A 24,760-nucleotide genomic window follows, 5' to 3' on the forward strand; every position below is an offset into this window, starting at 1 on the left:
TATTACAAAAATGAAAGAGTGGGAATTCACATTAAACATTTTAATTCTAACAAAAACAAGGTTTTGGTTTTATTATGCAGATGCATGCATAATTAATTAGACATGGCCTCATTTGCATAAATAAATGTACATTTTAGAAAAGGTTCCAAAACAAAAACCCACATGTAAGAACATCAGCAATCAGCTGGCAAAGACTTACTGTGACATCTATTGTTTAATAATATATCCCACCTGTAGTGTCTTGCCTTAACAGTCCATTAACCTTAAATGAAATATTAAATACATTAAAAGAAATACATTTAAATACATATTTCCTTCACAGTGAATTTACTGACCCTTATAGGTAACTTGCTATTATTTGTTAATTTGCTTTAATTGTATGCTCATGAAGGTTGAAGTTCAGTTCTCGCGTAAGTTGCTGAGAGATGCTTACTTTTCCCTACCCGTATTCCAAAAGTAGTCCCACCTCCTACACCGCGATTGGTTCGTACCAAGTGAATCAGCACTAGGATTGGCTGCTGTTTTTCACATTTCAAACACTACCCAATGATCAGCGGGCTTACGGAATACGGGTGTATTCGTGTGAGACCTGTACGTCCGCCATCATTGGACAGTGAAGCTAGTAGAGCCGAAAAACCCAGTCGGTTGTCAACAAGTCCGAAGTGAAGCGGATTTTTGATTATTAAGAAGGTCAAGCGGAGGCTCATTATAGGCTCTACGAATTTATTCCCCTGTCCGCTCTAGGAGACGACTTTCATGTGAACGCAGAGAACACCGGGGGAGAGAGCCAAACATGTCAAATCTGAGCAAAGGCGGCACCAAAAAGGACACCAAGATGAGGATACGCGCTTTTCCTGTGAGTACTGACCGCTTACAGTAAGCGCTGAGCCGGCCGGGCCCTCACTGCCACTCCGAGGCTTTGCTCGAGGCCTGTCCGCGTTGTTCCACCGCCCAAAAAATAATGTCACAAATGCAAAAGTGAAATAATGTCACAAATACAAAAGTGGACCGAACTTAAGTATTTCTACTACGACATTAATATTTGAGTATCCCTTAGCTTACAATTCATATACTTGGCCCTCACTAGTCACTTGTTTTATACTGAGATAACAACAAACGGTAGCTAACGGCTAAACCAGCTAGCCGGCTAACGCTAGTCAACTAGCTACCGTTAGTTAGCGTTAGTTGTTCCGGATTATATCAGCTGTGTTCACGGAGGCCAGTTTAAAATTCCTCCAGATTAACCTTCAACATTAACGTTAGCTGTTCACATGAACTGTATTAAATACATTCTGCTGTGTGGGTAATTAGGAAGCAACGCTAGCTTGCCGAGTTACACTTAACGTTAGTTAGCCAACTGACAGTTAGCTTTTGCTGAGGTGAGGATTTCTTAAAGTGCTTGATTTTTTTTCTAACTCGAGCTTCATTTTTACTAAAATTGGACGTTGTTGCAAATATGATTGATGCAAGATGAATTTAATGTCAGATAATTAGTTATAACAGTTCTCTGTCCTCTTAAACTGCCTGCTCTGAAGCTGAAACATTTCTCATGTTTGCAAAAGTTGTTTACTTTTAAACAGCAGTAAGGTTATAGCAGCTTTCTTTCATACTTCCACCATTCATACCTGCAGACTTTTATTAAAAGGGTACTTTTGGTACAGATTAAAGGATAAGGTACTTTTTTTTTTTTTTGCCAGGTCTGATCACTGATGTATTTCAGGGGACAAAAGTGAATGTCCTATAGATCAAGAGGCCATACAATCACTGATCTAGTGAAATATTTGACAGTAACAATTGAAGCATTCTGTGTCAGAGTCCCTGTGTCATTTGAGGCGATTCCTCTCAGTTTATCTTGTTAAACTAGATTTATACTGTGATTACGACAGTGTTTTTAAGAGTATCATATAGTCTCATTGATCCTAATAAAAGCTTGGCCAAATTCTGTTCATTAACATGATGAAGATCCTCTAACGAAAGACCTTGAAAGTCAGCATGAGGTAATAAGGATAGCTTTTTTTTGGTTGCATTTCATCATCATATTTATAGCTATCCCGTAAGCTTTATGTAATCCTTTTGCCATCCTTTAAGACGAACGTTGGTGAATGGGGTTACACAGGAACATTTCTGACGCTGTATGATTTTCAGCCTGATTGTGCTGTCGCAGACGAAAAGCGTACGTTGAAGAAGAATTCTTTGGCCGCGAGTTGAGATCGGTGGTCTTACAATGCATAATGTGACAGAATGCACAATCTCACCAGTGGTCGGTTTAGTGCCATTGCGACCAAAGACACAAATTGTGGCAGTGTTAGTTATGATCCTCATCTAAAAGCCACCAATAGGACGATGGCAAAGGATTAAGTGAAACTCACGGGACAGCTACAAATACGAACATGGCAAAGGTGAAATGTGAATGAAAAAGACAGAAAAATACCCGTTATTGCCTGAAGCTCACTTTAAAGAGGGTTTCTGTTTATGCAAACCCGTTTTCTGCATGAGACTGGAACATGCTGAATGATGACCTAAGCTACATTTCTTGGGATTATCTCGTACAGTGTGACAGTAATAATCTTGAAGCGCAGCTGAAATTGCACAGTGAGAAACAGGCTTTGTACTTTCAGTTCAGATAAGATCAGATCATGGGTATTGTCAGTGCTTTTATAACAACAGATTGGCTCCACTCAAAGAAACCAGGAATAGTAGCTGTTTGGACCAGAGTTTTAATTTTCTTTCCTACTCCATGTTTTATTATTATTATTATTATTATTATTATTATGTACAATAGAAATGCCTTATACCGCAGTGCTGTAGAATTCTCAAATTCTGATTGGTCAGGTGTTGTTTTTTGATTATTAATTTTCTATGACAGCAGCTCTGAGAGTAGATCCAGCTGCAGTTTAAATAAAAGGTTTATATTAATGTTTGTTCTAATACATTACCGTTTCTATAGTAACAACCGGCACAGGGACTTGTATGGCAGGTGAGCTACATAATCTAAGACTAATAACGAACATTTGTGGAAGGAGTCTCCAGTGTCAGCAGTTTTCCACTACAGGAAAGTCTTTGGGACTTTCTGGTTTCTTGGTAACATGACAAGCTGCAGCTGTTTATATCTGCTATAACAAAAGTCACAACAGGTGTTAACTTGTTTTGTGGACGTTACACAACATTAAACGTAAGCAGTTAAACAGCAGGATGTGGTGTTTTTTGCTAAATTTAGAAATTGCAATCGCTGTAGTATAACAGGAATAAAACACTTTATTGGTGTTATTGGAAAATAATCAACTTCAGGGTGGTAACAGTAACTCCACTTTGCATCTCATTGCTCATTATTTTCCAATAACAACATGCCCACTATGATGTATTCCTTCATTAAACCATAGCTTTTTGCTCTTTACCATAAGTCATCAATGACTTGAAGATTGAAGCCTGATGATAAGCACTTATTTCAGCTAAGCAGAAAACAACTTGAAATAACACACTGCAGTATTTCATGAGTCACTCCAGGAACAATACCAAGACCTGCATTGGTCAGTGATTCATTCAGTGCTTGTAAATTATTCCTTCATGTTAATGCCAGTATGTTTTAATCTGGTTGTTCATTTTGGAGTGTAAAGTTGCAATCTGTGGGTAATTAGGAGGCAACGCTAGCTTGCCGAGTTATACTTAACGTTAGTTAGCCAACTGACAGTTAGCTTTCGCTGAGGTGAGGATTTCTTAAAGTGCTTGATTTTTTTTTCTAACTCGAGCATCATTTTTACTAAAATGGGACGTTGTTGCAAATATGATTGATGTAAGATGAATTTAATGTCAGATAATTAGTTATAACAGTTCATGTTTGCAAAAGTTGTTTACTTTTAAACAGCAGTAAGGTTATAGCAGCTTTCTTTCATACTTCCACCATTCATACCTGCAGACTTTTATTAAAAGGGTACTTTTGGTACAGATTAAAGGGTGCAGATAGGGTACTTATTTTTTTTTTTTTGCCAGGTCTGATCACTGATGTGTTTCAGGGCACAAAAGTGAATGTCCTATAGATCAAGAGGCCATACAATCACTGATCTAGTGAAATATTTGACAATAACAATTGAAGCATTCTGTGTCAGAGTCCCTGTGTCATTTGAGGCGATTCCTCTCAGTTTATCTTGTTACACTAGATTGTTACCTTGTTAAACTAGATTGTTTTGATCCAGAATTAGCATGTGACAAAGAGACATGCGGCCATTTCAGTTAAGACTTATAAGACTTAAGACTATTTTATGTATAAAAAAAAAAAAAAAGAAAGAAAGAAAGAAAAGTTATGCCTCTATAAAGTGCTAAGTCTGAATGACTCCAGTAAATTCTGCAAATCAGCTCTACGGCCTTTTCTTTTAACAGTGAATTCACCTTTTCCTGGATTTTATTTCAATATTAACAAAATGCATTTAAATAAATGGCACCAAGGTTATATATACGTCATATATTACACTGTTACAGCTACTGTCATTAGCTACCATAATTTATTATTGGAGTGTAAAATTATTTGAACAGGCCATGCCCACAAGCAACAAGAACGGTGCATGCACTCAAGAAACAAGTGTGGTGCGAGATCATTGACTGTACATCGAGTTACGTCAAGCTTCAGGAGTTATTTGCCACAATTAGAGTCTATAACAACTGAGAATATAAAGTCTTGATCGAGCTATTTCTTTCTGAGAGCAGTGCATTTTGTTCTTGTGCTCAACTACTGTAACTGTAATCATTTCTCAGGTTGGAAATGATTTAACACAATATCATTTAAATAATACTTTACATAAATTTTATATAAGACACATTATTGTGCCTTAGTGTAAAATTAATAATTGTTTTGTTGGGAGCGAATCGATCTTTTCCCTTTATCTTGCCATACTCATTATGAGCATCTCTCACATGTGCGCTTATGTTCTTTTCGCCTTTCTCCCGCTCAGATGACCATGGACGAGAAGTACGTCAACAACATCTGGGACCTCCTCAAGAACGCCATTCAGGAGATCCAGAGGAAGAACAACAGTGGGCTGAGCTTCGAGGAGCTGTACAGGAACGCCTACACCATGGTGCTGCACAAACACGGCGAGAAACTATACACAGGACTGCGCGAAGTCGTCACCGAGCACCTCATCTACAAAGTAAGAGCACGCAGAGGAGCTGCATGACGTGAGAAATGGTCCAGTACGTTGTGTTCAGCAGGTCTGCAGGTGCTGTGGATCAGCCGTATCAGCGTTTTTTTTTTTGTTTGTTTTTTTTTTAAATAGACAAAAGAGCTATAAAATGCACATTTGCACAAGCTCATTTCTTTGACCCTAGGAGTTGTGTGCCGAAAAATGGAAATGAAGTTTTTTTTTTCTTTTTTTCTGGTGATAAATTAACGCAGTTAGATTTGTTTTGTCACTGATCCGAAAAACATTTTCATTAAGTAGTTAGTACTTAGTAAGATTATACTACTAGACATGTGTAATGTCTCCTTTGATGGACATAATCTTTCTCACACACAGGTACGGGAAGATGTTTTAAATTCACTGAACAACAACTTCCTTCAAACGTTGAACCAAGCCTGGAACGACCACCAGACAGCCATGGTGATGATCCGAGATATTTTGATGTACATGGTGAGTCGAGTGTTCGGTGTTGGTTGAATGTTCCTCTCTCGTCTTTTGTTTTGTTTATACACTGTGATCATGAGGGTTGCTGAGTTGCTTCTGTTGTACTCGCAGGATCGAGTGTATGTGCAACAGAACAACGTGGAGAACGTCTATAATCTAGGGCTCATCATATTCCGGGACCAGGTGGTCCGCTACGGGTGTATCCGGGACCACCTCAGGCAGACGCTGCTAGACATGATCGCCCGGGAGAGGAAAGGCGAAGTGGTGGATCGGTAAGATCTGTTCTTGCTATGCAGAATTGCTTTTGTTTTGTTTACGTTTTAGATTTTTAATGGTATGCCAGATGCTAGTTTATTACCTCTTCATTTATTTAATGTTAATGAACTACTGTCAGAGTTATAAAAGAGCATTTTGTCATTATCAGGGGTGCCATACGTAATGCCTGCCAGATGCTGATGATCTTAGGCCTTGAAGGAAGGTCGGTCTATGAGGAGGACTTTGAAGCCCCGTTTTTAGAAATGTCTGCAGAATTTTTCCAGGTTTGTATTGCTTCATGTCATGCTTCATTATGAGGTTTCATAAGATGCAACTACGAAAAGTTCAGGAGTTCTGCTTTTTTCTATGGATAACTCATCAGTCTTTGTCTTTTCAATGCCATCAGATGGAAAGTCAAAAGTTTTTGGCAGAGAACAGCGCGAGTGTGTACATAAAGAAGGTGGAGGCGCGGATAAACGAGGAGATTGAGCGAGTGATGCACTGTCTGGATAAGTCAACGGAGGAGCCCATCGTGAAGGTGGTGGAGCGAGAGCTCATCTCAAAGCACATGAAGACCATCGTGGAGATGGAGAACTCGGGGCTAGTCCACATGCTGAAGAATGGAAAGACAGAAGGTTCGGTTGTGAGAAATGAATGTTTGTGGCTTTCTGGGATTTTTTTCTATTTTTAATTACACAGTGACCTGTTTGTGTTTCTTATTTTTAACTTGTCAAGATTTTTCTCAGGTGTGATTTCTGTAGTGACAAACTCTGTGTTTGTGCCTGTAGACCTGGCGTGTATGTATAAGCTGTTCAGTCGGGTGCCAAATGGGCTGAAGACAATGTGTGAGTGTATGAGCGCCTACCTGAGAGAGCAGGGCAAAGCTCTGGTGTCTGAAGAGGGAGAGGGCAAGAACCCAGTGGACTACATCCAGGTACCCTCAACCTCCCTAAACCAGGAATGTGGATAGTGGCTCAGAGGAAAATTTTGTCCTCATGATTTTTCAAACTGTGTTCTCTCTCTCTCTTTCTCTCTTTCTCCTCTGGCTTAGGGCTTGCTGGACCTGAAGTCTCGCTTTGACCGCTTCCTGCAGGAGTCCTTTAATAATGATCGTTTGTTCAAGCAGACTATTGCAGGTGACTTTGAATACTTCCTTAACTTGAATCCCCGGTCACCTGAGTACCTCTCCCTCTTCATCGATGACAAGCTAAAGAAGGGCGTGAAAGGGGTGAGTCACCTGTTCTTTGGCCTTCATTCCTAATTTCTTTTTGTTGGCCAACAATAAACATTAAACTACTTCCTTATATCAGTTTATAGGACATATGACTTGTCAGTTTTGTGTGCCAACCTTGAGTCAGCGAGCTCCTAGAAATTAATCTTCTATAATAATGATAGGCCATACAATGTAATCAGAAGTTTTAATTTTAATGCACTGTGTTTGAAATTCCCAACAATTTTCAGGTCTTCACAAAGCTGTATAGCCAAATGCTCTGTTCTTTACAATCGCTGTGGTAGAGCTGAAACTGATGTTCAAGGCTGTTATCTATAATTCAGCTGTCTCGCACACATCTGAATACTTACACTGCACTTTTTAACATTTCACTGCTTTGCTACTTGAATGAAATCAGCACCGCTTGTAACATGTCCTTGTAACATGTTTACTTTTAATAGCTCAGTAGTATAAAATTATAAGCAGTGTAGCTTTGAATTTATATATGCAGAGTACAGGTCCTAATGTCTCCATTTTTCTCTGCTCATTTTGTAATGGCATTTTACTGAATCTCTCTCTCTCTGTGTCTCTCTCTTTCCCTGCTTTGCAGTTGACGGAGCAAGAGGTGGAGTCAATCCTGGATAAAGCGATGGTGCTGTTCAGGTTCATGCAGGAGAAGGATGTATTTGAGCGCTACTACAAACAACACCTGGCCAGGAGGCTCCTAACCAATAAGAGCGTCTCTGACGATTCAGAAAAGAACATGATCTCAAAGCTGAAGGCATGTGCTGCTGAGCTCACATCACCTGCCATTTCATTTCTATGCCTCCGCCACTACGTTTTGGAGGCATTATGTTTTCAATTTTCCGCCCATCTGCGGAATATTTCAAGCACGAGTGGTTGAATGTTTGTAGGATTTATATGGAATTATCATTGTAATCGGCAGAGGAACTGATTAGATTTAGGATCTGATCCAAACAGAGTCAAGGTGACAGCAAGGTCAATTGTCTGAAATAGTTTTTCTTCAATAGCTTCCTTCCTGCCTCAGGTATATTTTAAGGGTATTTCAGACATACAGTTAGTAACAAGAGGGACTAGACTTGTTGGCGGTGCAGGCATTGAGCTTTACTTGTTTACACTGCTCTGCCTGATTTTAAACTGAGTTGTCTTAACTCCTGTTTGTGAATTTAAGACTGTTACAAAAAGGAGGTTGTGCCACATTTTTTAGGGCCTGCTGGTGATTTGCTCATAAATGATGCATGCTGTACTGACTGTGCCATTCATTTGACCAAGAATTTTGTCTGCAGTATAAATTGAACAGCACCTTCATTTCTGAATCACTCCAATTTCTTTCTTTAATTCTTCTCCTTTAACTTTTTTCCTGTGTTTTAAATCCACTGCCTGTGTGTAGTTCCTGTTCACACTTGTGCCCTTCTCATCTTGTTCAGTTGAAGCATCGCTTCTAGTCAGATTTTTACTCTGTCTTGTGTTCCCACTTAAACCCCTCCTAATTACTCTCATTCGAGGTTGCCAAAGCGGATCACCCAACCGCATATTTTTATTCTGGCATAAGTTTTACACCACATGCCCTTCCTGACACAACCCTCCCCATTTCAAGGCTTGGAACTGACATTGGCTCATGCAACCCTCCAGTGGCTGGGGTCAGTTCCCTAACCGGGAATCGCACCCGGACTGTGGCAACTGAGCGCCGCATGCTAGCCACTAGTCCACCAGGGAACCAAACTCCTAATTAAACACCATTAAATTCCATTGTAAAAGTGCATGTCTGAATAGGGCTTATAATGATTGCTTTAAATACCGGCTGTGATATGTCTGGTCTGTTGTATTTACACAAAGATAGATTTAGGTATTAAAGTGTCCTCTTCAAACAGTATAAATCAAACTTATAGCATCAGGTGGAGTTGCCACCTCACAGCTCCAGGGTCCCTGGTTTGATCCTGATCCTAGTTCCCTCCCACTCAATTTTTAATCTGTGCTTTTTCTATTTTTCTTTACATGTACATTGGGCTTACAAATGTGTACATCTATATATGGCATGTCTTTTATCTTCCCTTTTCCATATTTTTTTAATATTTGTAATTCTGTTGTAGCATTTAGTAATCAGTGGGCTTTGTGCAGACTATACAATAGAATACTAATTTAATTAAGACCAAAATTAAGATGACATTTAGTATTCTGGAGGACTGGGGGAAATCAGTTCCAATGCCAGACTGCATTATCTTACTTGATCAAATGAAATTCACATGGAGATGAGAGACTGCAAGTTCTAATCAGGGTTCTCAAAATGTCTCTAAATGTGCAGACGGAGTGTGGCTGTCAGTTCACATCCAAACTGGAAGGCATGTTCAGGGACATGAGCATCTCAAACACAACCATGGATGAGTTTCGCCAACACCTACAATCAACAGGGGTAAGAAAAAGAATGTTAAAGGAACCTATACAACTCTAATGGGATGCCACATTGGGTACCAAACGATTATATGTAACTGACTTGCAGGAGCACTCCTGAATAATGACAAATAACTACAGTTTCACTTAATCTTTTCTAGGTGTCTTTGGGTGGTGTTGACCTCACGGTCAGGGTGTTAACGACAGGTTACTGGCCCACTCAGTCAGCCACACCCAAATGCAACATCCCCCCTTCTCCCAGACACGCATTTGAGGTTTTTAGAAGGTATGTCACTCATTTCTGTAAATTTCTGTAAATTTCAGTTCCTTGCGCAACTTTCAGCAGAGTAAAGATAATAGTCTCGGTTATATCTCTTTATCAAAATAAAACTGGGGAACTGAGGAGCGTGTACTTGTTTATAACTGACTGTGAATTTTCAGGTTTTATTTGGCCAAGCACAGTGGCCGGCAGCTCACACTGCAGCACCACATGGGCTCGGCAGACCTCAATGCTACTTTCTACGGGCCGATCAAAAAGGTATCAGTGTCAGCGCTAGTAAGTCAAGACCACCTAGACCACTTTGTGTAACAGTGAGATTAGGCATGCAATTGGTTGTACTTGATATTTAGAACTGATATTTAGCATATTATCTTGGATGCCTTTAAATATTGCTCTTAACACCTGTATTTTGTTTGACAGCTTTTAAAATAGGCAGCATTTTTGGGCTGCAGTGGATAGCTCCTGACCTGATAATAAATTATATTTTTGTTCATAGTTTGCCAAATGTTTTCATCACGATTAAATTTTGCTAGCTCTTGTAACGCACCTGACCTGAGTTATATAAGTTCTAACTCTATCTAAGATTATTTACCACTGATACCACTGATATGAAATGCCAGTTCTTGTGAGGTTAAAATGCTCCACAGTCAGTCAGGTACAGAGAAACAGTACAAGCCTAGCTGAAAATCAACCTGTGAGACCAAGTATGCAAATTAATTTTTTTATTATTATGATAACATTTATCCACTTAACGCTGTGACACAACATGGCCCGGTAACAAACGCAAACCCAGGACTATCTGTGTACTATGTACATGTGTGTAGTGTGTGTGTCTGTATCCCATCATGCATTAGTACTCATGAAAATTCAGTGGAGTTTTTCTCACTAAATGCTTCACACACACACTAATAACGAGTGCAGATATTTTAATCTTTAGTGAAATTAGAGAGAAGTTTGAGTGTAGACTGTGTCAGATGACTTATTAGTTACTTGATCTTTGTGGCTGAATTTTAAATGGCATTCTACACTATGCATGTAAATCACTGGGTATGTAGCAGCCTTACGTTATGCCCAATGTAGGGAGCAAACAAAATAAATAAGAAACCATTTGGGATTTGGCCCTAACTCCGTGATGCTGATTTTACCTGGATCATGTGGAAGAAATGTAAAATCAGAGACAGTAGTAAGCAGCATAACTGGGGGTAATAAATAAAATGTCACATTAAACCTTACCATAAAATTGTAATATTACCTCCTACATTTTTTTCAATAACTAAACTATTTTTAACCTTGCTGTCTTGGTATGACTCAGAACAGAGACTTATCAGAATGGTTCAGTGTGTTTGACTTATCTTTTCTACCTGTATGTTGTTGCTTATCTTGTATGGTACCTGAGTAACAAGTGTAGTCAAATTCAGCACAGGTGCTTGGGTATGATACAAGTTGCTCAGTGGTGAAAAAATGACAAAATTCTTAATATGGGAATATAACTGGATAAGCTAAGTTAAAGATAAGTGCTGTAATACTGCATTGCATTCTCCATACTCATCTTCCTCTTTTTCACTAGGAGGACGGCTCAGAAGTGGGCGTGGGTGGTGCCCAGGTGACGGGCTCCAACACCAGGAAGCACATTCTCCAAGTGTCCACTTTTCAGATGACCATCCTTATGCTCTTCAACAACAGAGAGAAGTTCACCTTTGAGGTATATTTTACACACGTACATTAACTTTCATGTCATGTAAAAACAATACAGTTGGGGGAATTTTGGTTTAAAATGGCCAGTAAATGTTCAACTCAGTTAATGGCAATGTAAACAGTATTTTGAAAATAACTTTACAAAATCCCATGAGTTTGGGGTGCATCCCAATTACGACAGGAAATCATCTTTTTTATTTCAGAACTATTTCATAACTACATATATGTTAACTTGTTTCAAATAATCTTCACATAATCTTTTTTTTTTTTTTTTTTTTTTTTTGCTGCTATACTTTAGGTAAAAATATATTGTGAGACAGAACTTAATGAACTTAAAGGAACTTGACAGCTTTCTTAGACACTGTCCTAAAAATGTCACTTTCCCTTTACCTTCTCGTCGCAGGAGATCCAGCAGGAGACGGACATCCCAGAGCGAGAGCTGGTGCGAGCGCTGCAGTCTTTGGCCTGTGGGAAGCCCACTCAGCGAGTGCTCACCAAGGAGCCCAAATCTAAGGAGATTGAGAACGGCCATGTATTTACAGTCAACGACCAGTTCACCTCCAAACTGCACAGAGTAAAGATCCAGACAGGTACGGTTACACACAACAGCCCTTCATATATTTATATTATATTTTTGTATATTAGTACTGATTTGAACATGGAACGTTTAGCATTTTTTCCGGCCACATATCCAGGAGCAACATTAAATGTTAAATCATCAAGGGTCAAATTCATTATTTGGTCCTCATTTTTATGCCCTAGTTGGGTTCCAGCAGAAAAGTTTTACATACACGTGTATGGTAAGGGAAATATTGTGACTGTTTGGTTAACAAAATAATCAGCAAGTAAATTACATTGATTTATTTTTAAATACATGCAGAGCTGCCAGTTTAGCAGATTGATATACCTAATAAACCATTAACTTGGTGCACAGTCTGGCTTCAGAAATGTTTTCAGAATGTGCCTAATAACTCTCAGCGGTTGAGAAACACTAGCTTTTATATATAGGTATAGCTATATTATCCATCATTCTCCCTAATGATTTGGATACACAAGGCTCATGCCATATGTATTTGGTTCGCAGTTGCTGCTAAACAGGGTGAATCAGACCCTGAGAGGAAAGAGACACGGCAGAAAGTGGATGACGACAGGAAGCACGAGATCGAAGCGGCCATCGTTCGCATCATGAAGTCCAGGAAGAAGATGCAGCACAATGTGCTAGTAGCAGAGGTATGATTAATAACTGCTTTATAATCCACCGGTTAGACCACGTGTTAAAGGCCAAGTAATAATGACTACTAGGAGGACCATTTGAAAGCATTTGAAATTATAGAACATTCACCTTGTCAGAAATATGGTAATTTTTAGTTTTTTATTGTGTTTTAATTAATTAATTAATTAATTAATTAATTAATTAATTATTACAAGTACTAACCGGTACTTGCTGTGGTATAAGAGGAATAAAACACGTGTTCTGTTAAAAAATAATGAAATAAATATTAGTAACACTGCTTCATGACGTGGTATACCACACCACCACATTGTTGGTTATTTTCCTATAACATCCTGGCACCAAGTGTTTTATAAAATACTTAACCCTCTGTTGTAATTCCATAATTTTTTGAGGTTGGAATAAACTGATACCATTTCAGCAATTTTATTCTTACATGTAGTTATACTGAATGCACTTTGTGAAGCGGAATATTAAAGGTGCAGCTTGTGACTGTGTAAAGTTAATATATTCATACAGAATAATGGCTGGCTGTTCTCTCTCTTCAGGTCACTCAGCAGTTACGGGCACGATTCCTCCCAAGTCCTGTGGTCATTAAAAAACGCATCGAAGGACTTATTGAGCGGGAATACTTGGCAAGAACGCCAGAAGACCGCAAAGTGTACACTTACGTAGCATAAATGTGGCATGAATTTCAAATGAAACCTGGTGTGGAGTGAAAGAGAGCGTGAGAGTGTTATTTTTGGGACTTGGATCATGAGCATGAACTGGGAGGTTTTTGTGTTTAGGGTTTTTTTTTTTTTTCTTTCATTTTTTTTTTTTTTTTTTTTTTTTTTTTTTTCTTTCTTCATCGCTACTGGGGGAAAACTGAGAAGTTAACCTTTAACCTTCTGTACAGACTCATTTTAAAAAGTTCTTAGCGATTCACACAGAAGCCTTCCAAAGCCTCCAGGGAGCTGGATGAGATTCAGCTCGGGCTCGCAGACGAGGTGTCCGTCTCTGTGAGAGAACTGTGTTAGAGTCGGAGCCTATAATCCTGAACCCAGAACAACAGAAGTGCCCAAATAAACGAAGAATGATGACTTTCCAGCATTGGACGCCTTCCGGAGACCAATCAGGTTACAGTGAAATATGTATACCTTCCCACATTTATTTTTGTTAGTTTGAGCTTTTTTTCCCCATGTTGGTGTAAACGTGTTTGTGGTCTGTGGCACCATGTTGGTTGTACAGGTTTAACCCTTGCCTGCCTGCAGAAGATTTTAAAAATGGAGGCTGGGTATCAGAGAGCCATATTAGTTGCTTTGGAGCATGCCTTTTCTGACAAGGGGTGAAATAACTCTTTCAAGGTTTCTAAAAGAAATGGTTTGGTCGTGTCTTTGTTTTAACTTTTTTCGTATTTGGCATGGCCAAATGTAAATTTAAATATTAGCTTTTTTTTTGTAGGGTCCTTCTGATGCAGTTCCATTATAGGGGGTTGGGTTTTGTGTTTTGTTTTATTTTATTTTTTTTTCGGCAGCAGAAGGAACTTCTGGAGCATCGTGTCTAAACGTGTACAAATTGTAAAATAATTGTTATTGTACTCGCTGAAGTGGACTGTACAGGGCCTTGTTTTCATCATTGTTAAATGTAGAAAAAGGAGTTAAAAATAAATGGATTTGCTGCTTCGGGTCATCTTTTACTTTCTAATGATGGTCCTAGGAAATTCCAGTTTAGGCATGCATCTCTGAAATTTCACTATTTAAAAATGTTAGAGTAAAACAGTGCAAATGTTTGGGATCCCGTGCGATTTTGGGTGAAGAAGGGAAAACATACCTCTATTTTACAGATTATGTCCAAAAAATAAATAAATAATACAGGGAAATAAAAGGAAAAGAGTTTGAAAAGAAACCAAAAGGAAGAATTTCAAGTTTTGCCGTAACATCTGACAGTTATAACAGACATGTTAACAAATGTGTTTACGTGATTTATTACAACTGAAATCATCCCAAGAGCTGCAGAGGATATGAAAGAAGTTAGAAACACTTATAAAGGCAATGGACAACTGACATTATTTAGCTTCTTCTACTTCTAATCTTAACTTATATTATGGCTATTTTTTAAAACTTGTGATAATATGGGATCTAACATACTAAATTAAAATTGTTATTTTGCCATAAGGGTATGCTTTTTTTTCTGTCTTTGTTCAGTATTGTCACCGCATTAAATTCTGCAAACATTTAATCCCTAATTATGCATTGAGATTTCACTAAATTTATTAATTCATTATTTAATAAAGGATAATTTACAAGATTGAACCCAAATTTGGTTTGGACTAATTTTATTAATTCATGATTTAGTAATGAATAACAATGAATAAGCTTAAACTCATTTGGTTTGGATTAACATTTAATGAATTTAATATTAGTTATGTATAACTACTGTGTATATATAGTGTATACACAGATCAGCCATAACATTAAAACCACCTGCCTAATATTGTGTAGGTCCTCCTTGTGTCGCCAAAACAGCGCTGAGCCATCAAGGCATGGACTCCACAAGACCTCAGAAGGTGTGCTGTGGTATCTGGCACCAAGACGTTAGCAGCAGATCCTTTAAGTCCTGTATGTTGAGGTGGTACCTCTAAGGATCAGACTTGTTTGGCAGGGTGTATTATCCTGCTGAAAAGAGGCCACTGCCATTAGGGAATACTGTTACCATGAGGGGTGTACTTGGTTCTCAGCAATGTTTAGGTAGGTGGTATGTGTCAAAGTAACATCCACATGAATGCCAGCACCCAAGGTTTCCCAGCAGAACATTGCCCAGAGCATCACGCTGCCTCCACCAGCTTACCTTCTTCCCCAGGTAAGCGGCGCACATGCACCTAGCCATCCACATGGTGTAAAAGAAACCGTGATTCATCAGACCAGGCCACATTGCTCCATGGTCCAGTTCTGATGCTCACATGCCCATTGATAGTGCTTTCGGCGGTGGGCAGGAATCAGCATGGGCACTCTGACCGGTCTGCAACGCACTGTGTTCTGACACCTTTCTATCATAGCCAGCATTAACTTTTTCAGCAATCTGTGCTACACTAGCTCTTCTGTGGGATAGCCCTTCTGACAGGCTAGCCTTCACTCCCCATGCACATCATCATAAATAAAGTAGCATGTCTTACCTTTAAATGAGTTATGCTGTATATACAAGTATTTGCTTGGGATCAATCAACATACAGACATATTCACTTGTAAAATCTAAAACCCTGAATATGCAGATCGCTGTTTGAGGAGGAAAAGATACACCACTCATCACAATTAGCTGGCTAGCTTGTTGCTAATAAAAAACAAATATGGAGGCATCCCCTTTGTTTTTTCCCCATTTCATATGTCGAATGACCTTCCAATCCAACCTGCGAGTTACTACCACGAGGTAAGTCAAATGCAGTATGGCCCTCGCTATCTACCTAAAAAGTGTTTGGACCCACGCCTCTACTGCATCTACATTGGATTTCTCATTAATGTGATATTGAACATCACGGGTAAATGGTGTGTGACTATATTGTGACCCTAATCTCGTGTCTGAGATCAGTAAAAAAAAAAAAAAAAAAACGCCATTGTACCTGCACTCTAGCGATGTCTCCCTGTGACATCATCGCAGCACACAATCACTGACTTCTCACACGAATAACAAAAATACAGCACCAAACAACAAATCAACAACAGAATCACTAAAAGTATCACAAAAAAGTCTATCTATACATATGCAATGTGTTGGAGGGTAGAGTTTTCCTTTAAGGGAGTAACATCTCCTCAGTCCCATCTGGTGGCTTTGTATTAATCCAATAACAACATGGCGGCCATCTGCTCTAATATAGATTGCATTGTCATTCCCAGACACTTCCCATAGCGCTTCCTACTACATCCTGGACCTGTGGGGTGTTTTGTAAAGCTGTTAGTCTGGCTTAGGAATTTTTATATATAATTTTTAATTACAGTAATAAAATTGGGATTAATGACGCTCGCGGTAGGTGGCGCTAAAATGCGCAGAACCGACGCCTAGCGGACAGCAGGCAGGACAACACCGCTACTTTTATTCCGCAATGGAAAGTTTGAAAGTGTCTCACTCGATGGGAAATTTAGCTGAAAAAGAAATGGTGAAATAATGCTGCGTAGACCTTTTATACTCCACAAAAGCGTGGAGGATGGGAACACGGACTCTGGAGCCGAAACTGCAGGGTGAGTTAGCCTACAATGCTAACCGTAATTTTTTTTTTGTTGATATTGGTCACTTTGGATACGTCTGAAATCGCATACTTAACTACTAAATAGTGTCAAAAAGACTACGCTGCCGCAGATGGCCCACGGGATAGATACACACTGTTTAGTGCGCTAGTATGCGCTTTTTGGACGCAGCCTTTGTTTGTGGTATCCAAGTGGGCGATGGATAAACACACTGTAACTATGAGAGTCGAGCAAACATTCAATTTTACTCGGAGTTTTCTAATGTTGTGTCGTTTAACTAACTAACTAATTAACCAATTCTGAAATTTGAAATGCTGAAAAACAGTCTTAGCATCCTCCAAACATTATCTTAAGAGCCGTGTAAGACGAGGTATCTTGTACTGAAATTATAAATAAGCCACAAACTCTTCATTGTCACACTAATCACTAATAGGTGAGAAAACAATAAATTGCATAGGATCTTGAACGCTGCCCAGGAGTAATTAAAACCAGCCGTGACATTAATTTGACTAAAAGTAGAAATCCACTTGAGCTAAAATGTTAAAGTAGTTGTACTAAAGTGTACTTAAGCATGAAAAGTAAATATTATATAGACCAAGGTTGCCTGGTCTGTGTGAAAAACTAGCCCCAAAAGGCTTGTGTTAAACAGACAGTTTCCAAATAGATGATAATATTTACATGTACCTTAAAACACAATTTTTTAAATGAAACAGTGCAGTTTTCCTCAAGGTCCATATATTGTCACAAAATAATGATACATACATATGTTTTTCAGATATAAAATACGTCAATAGTTTGGTCAGGTTTCATTTTTGGCATCCACATCAGCTTATATGATGTTAACAAATGTCTTAATGCGGATTGTTTTGGACAATTGTAGGAAGTACACATGTACACATGTAGTATGAAGAAGTGAAGCTGGGGCTGATTTCTTTCTAGCTCAGACTGTAGACTCGTGCAGCTTATCAATGCCTGTGGAGGAGAAACTAAAAGAGACTAAGCACATTTTGTGCAAGTAATATACAAATTACACAAAAATGACAGAACTGTATGTTAATTTTTTTTATTGTTGATGTTTGAACAAAAGGGTTACAGCTTTTCTGTTTATCATGTTTGGCATTCGGAAGAAACATGGCCAGTAGGTCAGTATGGACTTAAAACAATGATAATTCAATTCAATACAATTCAATGATAAATGACAAATTTAAGTTTATGTAATAGTTTGCCCCATCTCTGTCTTTTTATGATATTATTGTGATATAATGCACTGCTCAACTGTAATAGATTTGCTGTCAAACTATTGACAGATATATACAGTTTAATTCCTCCCATGTAGTATGATGACCAGCTGTCACTACTTATGAGGATGAGAAAACCAATTCACTGACACACAAAAAGCACATCTTTAAAAGTAAAAGTAGTCTACAATATTACTCCTCTTGTAGACACAATACCTTATTTCTACAGACGCATTATTTGACCTGTTTATTCACTATATTTCAATCATAACTGCAGCCCACAACCTCTTGGCTTCAATCTTAACAGTCTTCTTCTGCTTATTATTATTATTATTTTTTTTTTTTTTCTTTTAGATCAGACTGCAGCAAAATGTCTTGCAGTAGCAGTAAGTACAAATACTCACACATGCTATAACATTGCATTACATATTACAGATTTTTAAACCTTTTTATACGGCTTTCATTTCCATAATCTTTCCTTTGTTGGCCTCTGCATGTTTACGCCCCTTGTAATTTCACAGCCCCTGGCAGGACAGGGTCAGGACCCTGTTTCATAGTTTTTTAATTTTAAAAATCCCCTTAGCACTTTACATAATCCTCTTCTTCTCTGTGTTTGCCTCCTTCTGGTCTTTGAGATTACTCAGCCGTATCCCAAGACTAGGTTGGGAACCGTGGCTTTTTTTGTATTTTTATACAGTAACCAGTTTTAATACCTTGAACACTTAATCCTCTGCTTCCCCACCTAGTTGACCTCATGACTCGTGATCCCCTACCAGTCGCCATGCACCTGCTGTCCAACCCGGGTGACTCTCTCCTCCTCCAGCACACACTGGACCGCCTGCTTGATTGGGTGTGTCCTGGTTTGCGCCTCTTCCATGTGTCTGAACGCGCATGCCCGGTACGCGAGTACACCCGTGCTCACTTGTGCCCGCCAAGCAGCTACCCTTCTCTAGCCGTCACCTTTTTTCTGCATGAGTCCTACGGTGAAGAACGCATCCTCCGGGTCCTTGACTTCCTCCAGCGCCCACCCTGGCAGTACCACCACACTGAGAATGGCCATGCGAGCTCTGATGCCATGCTCCGACCATACCTGCTGCCTGGACGGGACTTCTACAGTCTTGGCCCAGGTATGCCAGTGTGGGCCGTGCGTCCGGTGCATTGCGGAGGTGAAGTGCTGCGAGTGACTCTGCACAGCGGGCACGAGAACTTTGAGGACTCTGTGAGACTTTACGAGACAGTGCTGCGCGTGAGAGCTGAGGAGCAGAAAGCTGGGTTTTGCTGGTTTACCTTGCTGAAAGAAAGGACTTTCAGTCTGCAGCTAGCGCTCAAGCAGCTGGCGCCTGGTGTGCGGGTGGAGACGTGCCACTCTGCTGTGCTGCAGTTCAGGGTGGGCGAGATCGGCCAGCTCGTGCCCCTGCTGCCCAACCCGTGCTCACCTATCAGCGCCACCCGCTGGCAGACGGAGGACCTGGATGGTAGCAAGATCCTCTTTCAGGTAAGTGGCAGGAATTTCCTGGCATGTTATGGCATAAATGTTTATTTATTTATTTATTTTTTTTTGTCATGCTGGAAATACGCTCACCTCAACTGCTAATTTTAAAAATAAATTATCAAAGGTTTATAAAGCACATGCCTTTGGTTGGTTTACTCTGTGTGATTCATTATCTGTGCCAGAGTACTCTGATTGTACCACTGAATATCGTATTACCATGCTTCAGTTGTAACTGAACCGGCTATAAATATTACTGCCTACTTTTTGAGTCAACTGATTGTACCCCAGGTCTTAGTGTTAAACATTCCTCAAGGAACATTTTACCGTTCCAACTTTTGGCAAACACCAAATAATCACCTCGAGAAGTTGAACAGACGAGAGCAGAAACCTGATCAGCCTTTCGTCTGCAATGTAAATATGCACTATTGAGCTGGGATGTGTGGAACAAGGTTTTTCCCGTGGAACTGTGTTGGTTTTTGGTCCTGGGACAAGCTGCCAAAAAGCAATTCTAAGAGGCTCAGGAGGCACAAAAGGCTGGATGCTATGAAACATAATTAACAACTAGAGTAGTCAATCTGTAGGGATAAAGCTCCTGTTGCTTCCCTTTGATTCGGTCTCGTGGTCAAAGCATTCCCTGATGGAAAAGAAATGTGCGTGCTGGAAACGAATCTAGACCACCATAGGAACTGAAACTGCACCAAGTTTGAAAATATTGTACAAAAGTACATTTCAAGATGGATAACCACCGCAAACCTCAACGATCTGGACGATATTCTATTAGTGAGTTTTTGCTCCAGGCATTCGTGGCCTGATTTTACTAAATGCACTTTTAAAGTAGACTTCAAATACAGTGCTAAGCCTTGTGGCCTAGTGTCATTAGTGTCATTGTGATTAATGATCTTATTGATATTGAGTTTTAAACAAAGTGTGAACAATCTAACCAGCATAATACTGTCATGGTCACACACTTCATATTCAGTTAAACAACCCTAACATGAATTATATCATCTCAACAAGCTGTGTTTTCTTTTACTGGGTTACAAGCAATTTGCTGTCTTGCCACATGAATTGCTGCACGTCGTCACACACACACAATTTCCCCAGTTGAAAAGTTGTATAATAAGAGCACAAACATGACATTTTTATTTAAAGCTCCAGTTTGTTATAGTTTTAACATGTTTCTAGACCTGTAAGAATCCGTATAATTGAGGGGAAAAAAAGCAGATGAAGTAGCAGTACAAAGAATTTAAAAATTAAAAAATATATTTACAATTAAATTAGATGTAGTAGTATGTGTAGTGTTTAATAAATATGTACAATACATCAATATATTGCACAGAGACAGGACTTCCTCAGCAGCAGTGAAGTGGTAGTTAGCAAAACTACTTTTGCAATATTACCATGCTCTTGCTTGTTTCATTTTGTTTCCATTTTTCTGGGTCAGAAATTAGCTCCGCCCCCATCTACAGCAGAGCTCTATCCCTTAAAGCTCTATCCCTTTTCTTCAACCACAAATCACAAGGCATACATCGTTTTAAAAGAAGGGGTGAGGTTCAGGAAAGGAAAGAGAAAAGATTGTGAGTGTTTCACTGCAATTGCAATTCAACTTGCAGGCAGCAGAGGGTGCTAAAAATTACAAACAGCTTCTTTAATAAGTTTAGTACGTTCTTTAATTTTTATTTATTTATTATTATTATTTTTTTGCTGGGATTACAGGCAGGTTGATGGGATCCTCATAAATCACTAGGCTAACATCACATCAACACAACTGTCACAGATTAAAAAAAAAAAAAAAAAAAAGAACTAATAAGAGGAAAAAAAAAATGTAGAATTTTAACCTACATTTTTATATGCACATCTATTTTACAGGTTAAAGGAGGAACACAGCCACAGAGGCTCTTCACATCGGCTTTTCCCCTAAGCTGCCCTGCTCTTCCTTCTAGATCGCTGTTGAGGTGCCCAGTCCCCATCTCAGCCTCGCCGGGCACCAGGCTGTGCCAGCTTAAAGAGCGTGCTCTGGGTAGCACTGCTGGATCCCACAGATTGGCAGGAGGTGCCACAGAGAGCTTTGGTTCCAGCAGTGCTTGTAGTACTCCTCCTGGCAGCTCCTGCTACTCATCCCAGTGCAGCAGCCCTGCCCTTCTATCCATCAATCCCTTCGAGCCAGTCACACCGTCTGGTGCATCTGCGGCTCACCTTATGCTGGAGAAGGAAGAAGAGAAGGAGCCAGAGACAAACGTAGACACAGGCTGTGCTGTCAATATACAGAGACCTGCTCTGGACACACTAGCAAGAGACTTGAGATGCTGCCTGCCAGAGGTACAGAGGACGTGGGCTGGATCAGAAGGAGAGAGTCAGTCAGACCCCATGGCAGCACAGAGCCTCGTTCAAGAGCATGAACAAGTGGACGAGTTCTTCATCTGATTGACTTCTACAAACAGTAAATTAATTAGAGCTGTACCAATCAGACACTGAGTATCCGTATCACGGCGAGCCTGGCTTGAAATGCTGGATCAGCATTAAACCAGATCCACTTTATGCTGTGAACACGTTACATTGACTGACATGTCACAGATCATGCACATGAACTTGTCACCGTCACCTCTGATGTTTTGCATAACTCAATTTTGCATAGCAGAACCTCACAGAGTCAAGGCGAGTACTGGATCAAAATTATTTAACCGCCTATAACCGAGGCTGTGGGATATTATATAAAAAAAAAAGGGATAAAATGGGATCGCAGCATCCTTAAACATGATATAATCATGTTTCAGTTTTTGTCAGCAATTCCAAGGCTGCCTATGGAGTCAGGATCTTTAGGCATATAGTGTGTGTGTTCACCAGACAAGAGCTCCAATCTCTCCTGACTGAGGAATCTATTTAAAATACAGTATTATAATTATATTTTTAAATGGTCATAAAAGATTTGGCAATTGTCTCAATTTAATATCCGTGCTTCTATTATGAATTACAGTGTTGACCAGACAGTATCATATTTTCTTTATATATTTGAAGCAAAGTAAGGGTGCAGATCAAGGATCTGTATTACACCAGCAACTGCAAAATATGAGCAAGAATGAACATAATGACCTATTAAAAATTAAGGCTAGAGAGTCTGAAGGTTTGGTGATTTCCCTGCTTAAAGACACAACTTCATTTCTTCACAAGTTCATTTCTAGCATGAGTGTTTTGAGCAGGGAAATCACCAATTCCAAATGCAGAACACTTTTTAAAAACTCAAAACTGATCTCTAAAACACCTACATGCTGTAGACAAACTTATGGCGTAAGTATAACCACTAAAAGATCACTATATCGGATATTATTTTGATCATACACAATCAGTCTTGTCATTACAGTGTGTTTAGGAACACTCTGTGAAGTAAATTAAGTTCACAGGAAGGAATGAAAGACGATGGGGCATGCTGTTATAGGAAAATAATCAGAGATGGGATGGAGTGATGCGGCCCAACACAAAGGGAAGCTACTGTTATATATGATTATTTTCCTATAACCACACACCACAAAGTGTTTTATTCCTCTTATACAACAGCGATCAAAGAATGACGTCATACTTTTTATCCATTTATAGTTGCATTTAATCTTGTGGAACATCCGTGAACCTGTTATTACTAGTTATAGCAGCTATAAACAGGTCATGACCTCACCAGCCTTTACTTACATCTCTTGAAATTAACAAGACAAAAAAATGCTTGTCATATAAACAAGAAACTGGAAAAAAAAAACAAGACTCCTTCTATAAATGTCAAATAAACGACTCCTTACTCGTTATGTGTTTCTTAGTTGAATAAATAGCATAATATTTTTAAAATCTGTTTATTATTAGATTTAGATTATGTGGAGCGTCCCTGTGAAAATAGTTGTTACAACAGAATGATAATGTATTCGAACGAACGCATTAATATAAACCTGTGATTTGCCTTGCAAACGGAATTCTCGTCAGAGCTGCTGAGAAGAAAATTAATCAACACCTTTTGACCGCATAATGACAGTTAATGAGAACCGACTCTTCTTTTCTGTCTGGTGTTTTTTTATTTTATAAAACATAAACCTGTATTTAGAAGAATTTACCTCAGTATTGTAGATAATGAAGGGCCTCAAGATTTGCAGCACAAAATTGTAACCTAGCAAAGAATATTAATAATGTATTTAAAATGATGTGTTTTTTTTTTTTTTTGTTAATTTGTGAAATACTTGCATTAGTGCATTAGTACACTTTATTATATTAAAACACCCATACCAAACCACATGGACCAGTATGTGACTGAATAAACCTGAACTGAACCTGTGTTTTATATCACTGAGTCTTAAGTTACGTTTTCCGTCAAAGGAAACTGCGGACGTCTTCATTCTCTCATTCTCTCCATCTCTATTCACTCCTAAAATCAGGATCAGTGTAAAACAACTCCGATCCTAACCTCTGATCTGAGCTCAGTTCCTCTTGATGTTAAAGGCAAAAAAAGATCATTTTGTAATTGTAATGATCTGAACTTTGCTGTGCTGTTTTGTTCTCCAGGAACCTTATTTTTACTCAAAATAATGCTACATTTATGTTATTATTATTATTATTATTATTATTATTAGATCTTTCTCAGAACTGTTTTGAGGTCTATAATACTGATAACAGAGCAGATCAGATTCCTTGAACCCACAGACCTTGGGTTTTAATTATAAAAAATTATATTTTTAATTATTTCCAAACTAAATTGAATTTTGTCAGACAAACAATCTGTAGTCTGGTTTTTGAAAACAACAGCCACTGACATTTCTAAGGCTGTTTTTATTTGGTTCCAGTTAAAATAAACTGCACTTCACATAATCTCCAACAGAGGGCGGTGTTTTACAACTTACCTCACCAGGCTTATTATTGCTAGGTGTAGCTTCTCCTGTTAATTTGGCATGGACTTTGGAAAAGAAAGAAAAAAAAAAAACCTTCATTTGTTCTGTTAAAAGATTTCTGAATTTGTTTTTTCTGCTCTTTTGAGAGATGGGCGAGACTATATTTGGTAGAAGTGATGTCACGTCTAACAGAATTAAACAATTTTTTTAATACTCATTGTTTACTCATTGTTTACAGTTTACAGTTCCACTTTTGCAT

The 24,760-nt window shown here is 38.9% G+C and overlaps 2 protein-coding genes across 3 annotated transcripts; both read left to right on the forward strand.

Moving 5' to 3' along the window:
- The first annotated feature begins 570 nt into the window (after window positions 1-570).
- Window positions 571-14,364, forward strand: cul3b (cullin 3b). 2 transcript variants are annotated; one of them, XM_053227423.1, is made up of 16 exons: window positions 571-856; window positions 4,944-5,141; window positions 5,508-5,621; window positions 5,727-5,887; window positions 6,040-6,154; window positions 6,277-6,505; window positions 6,659-6,804; window positions 6,922-7,098; window positions 7,691-7,861; window positions 9,404-9,511; window positions 9,651-9,775; window positions 9,931-10,045; window positions 11,337-11,471; window positions 11,868-12,054; window positions 12,549-12,694; window positions 13,244-14,364. In XM_053227423.1, exons 1-16 carry the CDS (start codon window positions 794-796, stop codon window positions 13,373-13,375), a joined length of 2,322 nt encoding a protein of 773 aa, XP_053083398.1. In that variant the 5' UTR covers window positions 571-793; the 3' UTR covers window positions 13,376-14,364. The 2 variants fall into 2 exon arrangements, with proteins under 2 accessions (XP_053083398.1, XP_026797038.3); XM_026941237.3 differs by having other exon boundaries at window positions 572-856; window positions 9,931-10,027.
- A 1,477-nt stretch (window positions 14,365-15,841) lies between these two features.
- On the forward strand, window positions 15,842-24,760 carry LOC113543022 (protein FAM124B). Its single transcript, XM_026940946.3, has 4 exons — window positions 15,842-16,906; window positions 18,505-18,536; window positions 18,897-19,645; window positions 21,512-24,760. The coding sequence occupies exons 1-4, from the start codon at window positions 16,833-16,835 to the stop codon at window positions 22,064-22,066; spliced, it is 1,410 nt and encodes a 469-aa protein (XP_026796747.2). The 5' UTR covers window positions 15,842-16,832; the 3' UTR covers window positions 22,067-24,760.

Source organism: Pangasianodon hypophthalmus, chromosome 21, assembly GCF_027358585.1.
Source record: "Pangasianodon hypophthalmus isolate fPanHyp1 chromosome 21, fPanHyp1.pri, whole genome shotgun sequence".
NCBI classification, from domain to species: Eukaryota; Metazoa; Chordata; class Actinopteri; order Siluriformes; family Pangasiidae; genus Pangasianodon; species Pangasianodon hypophthalmus.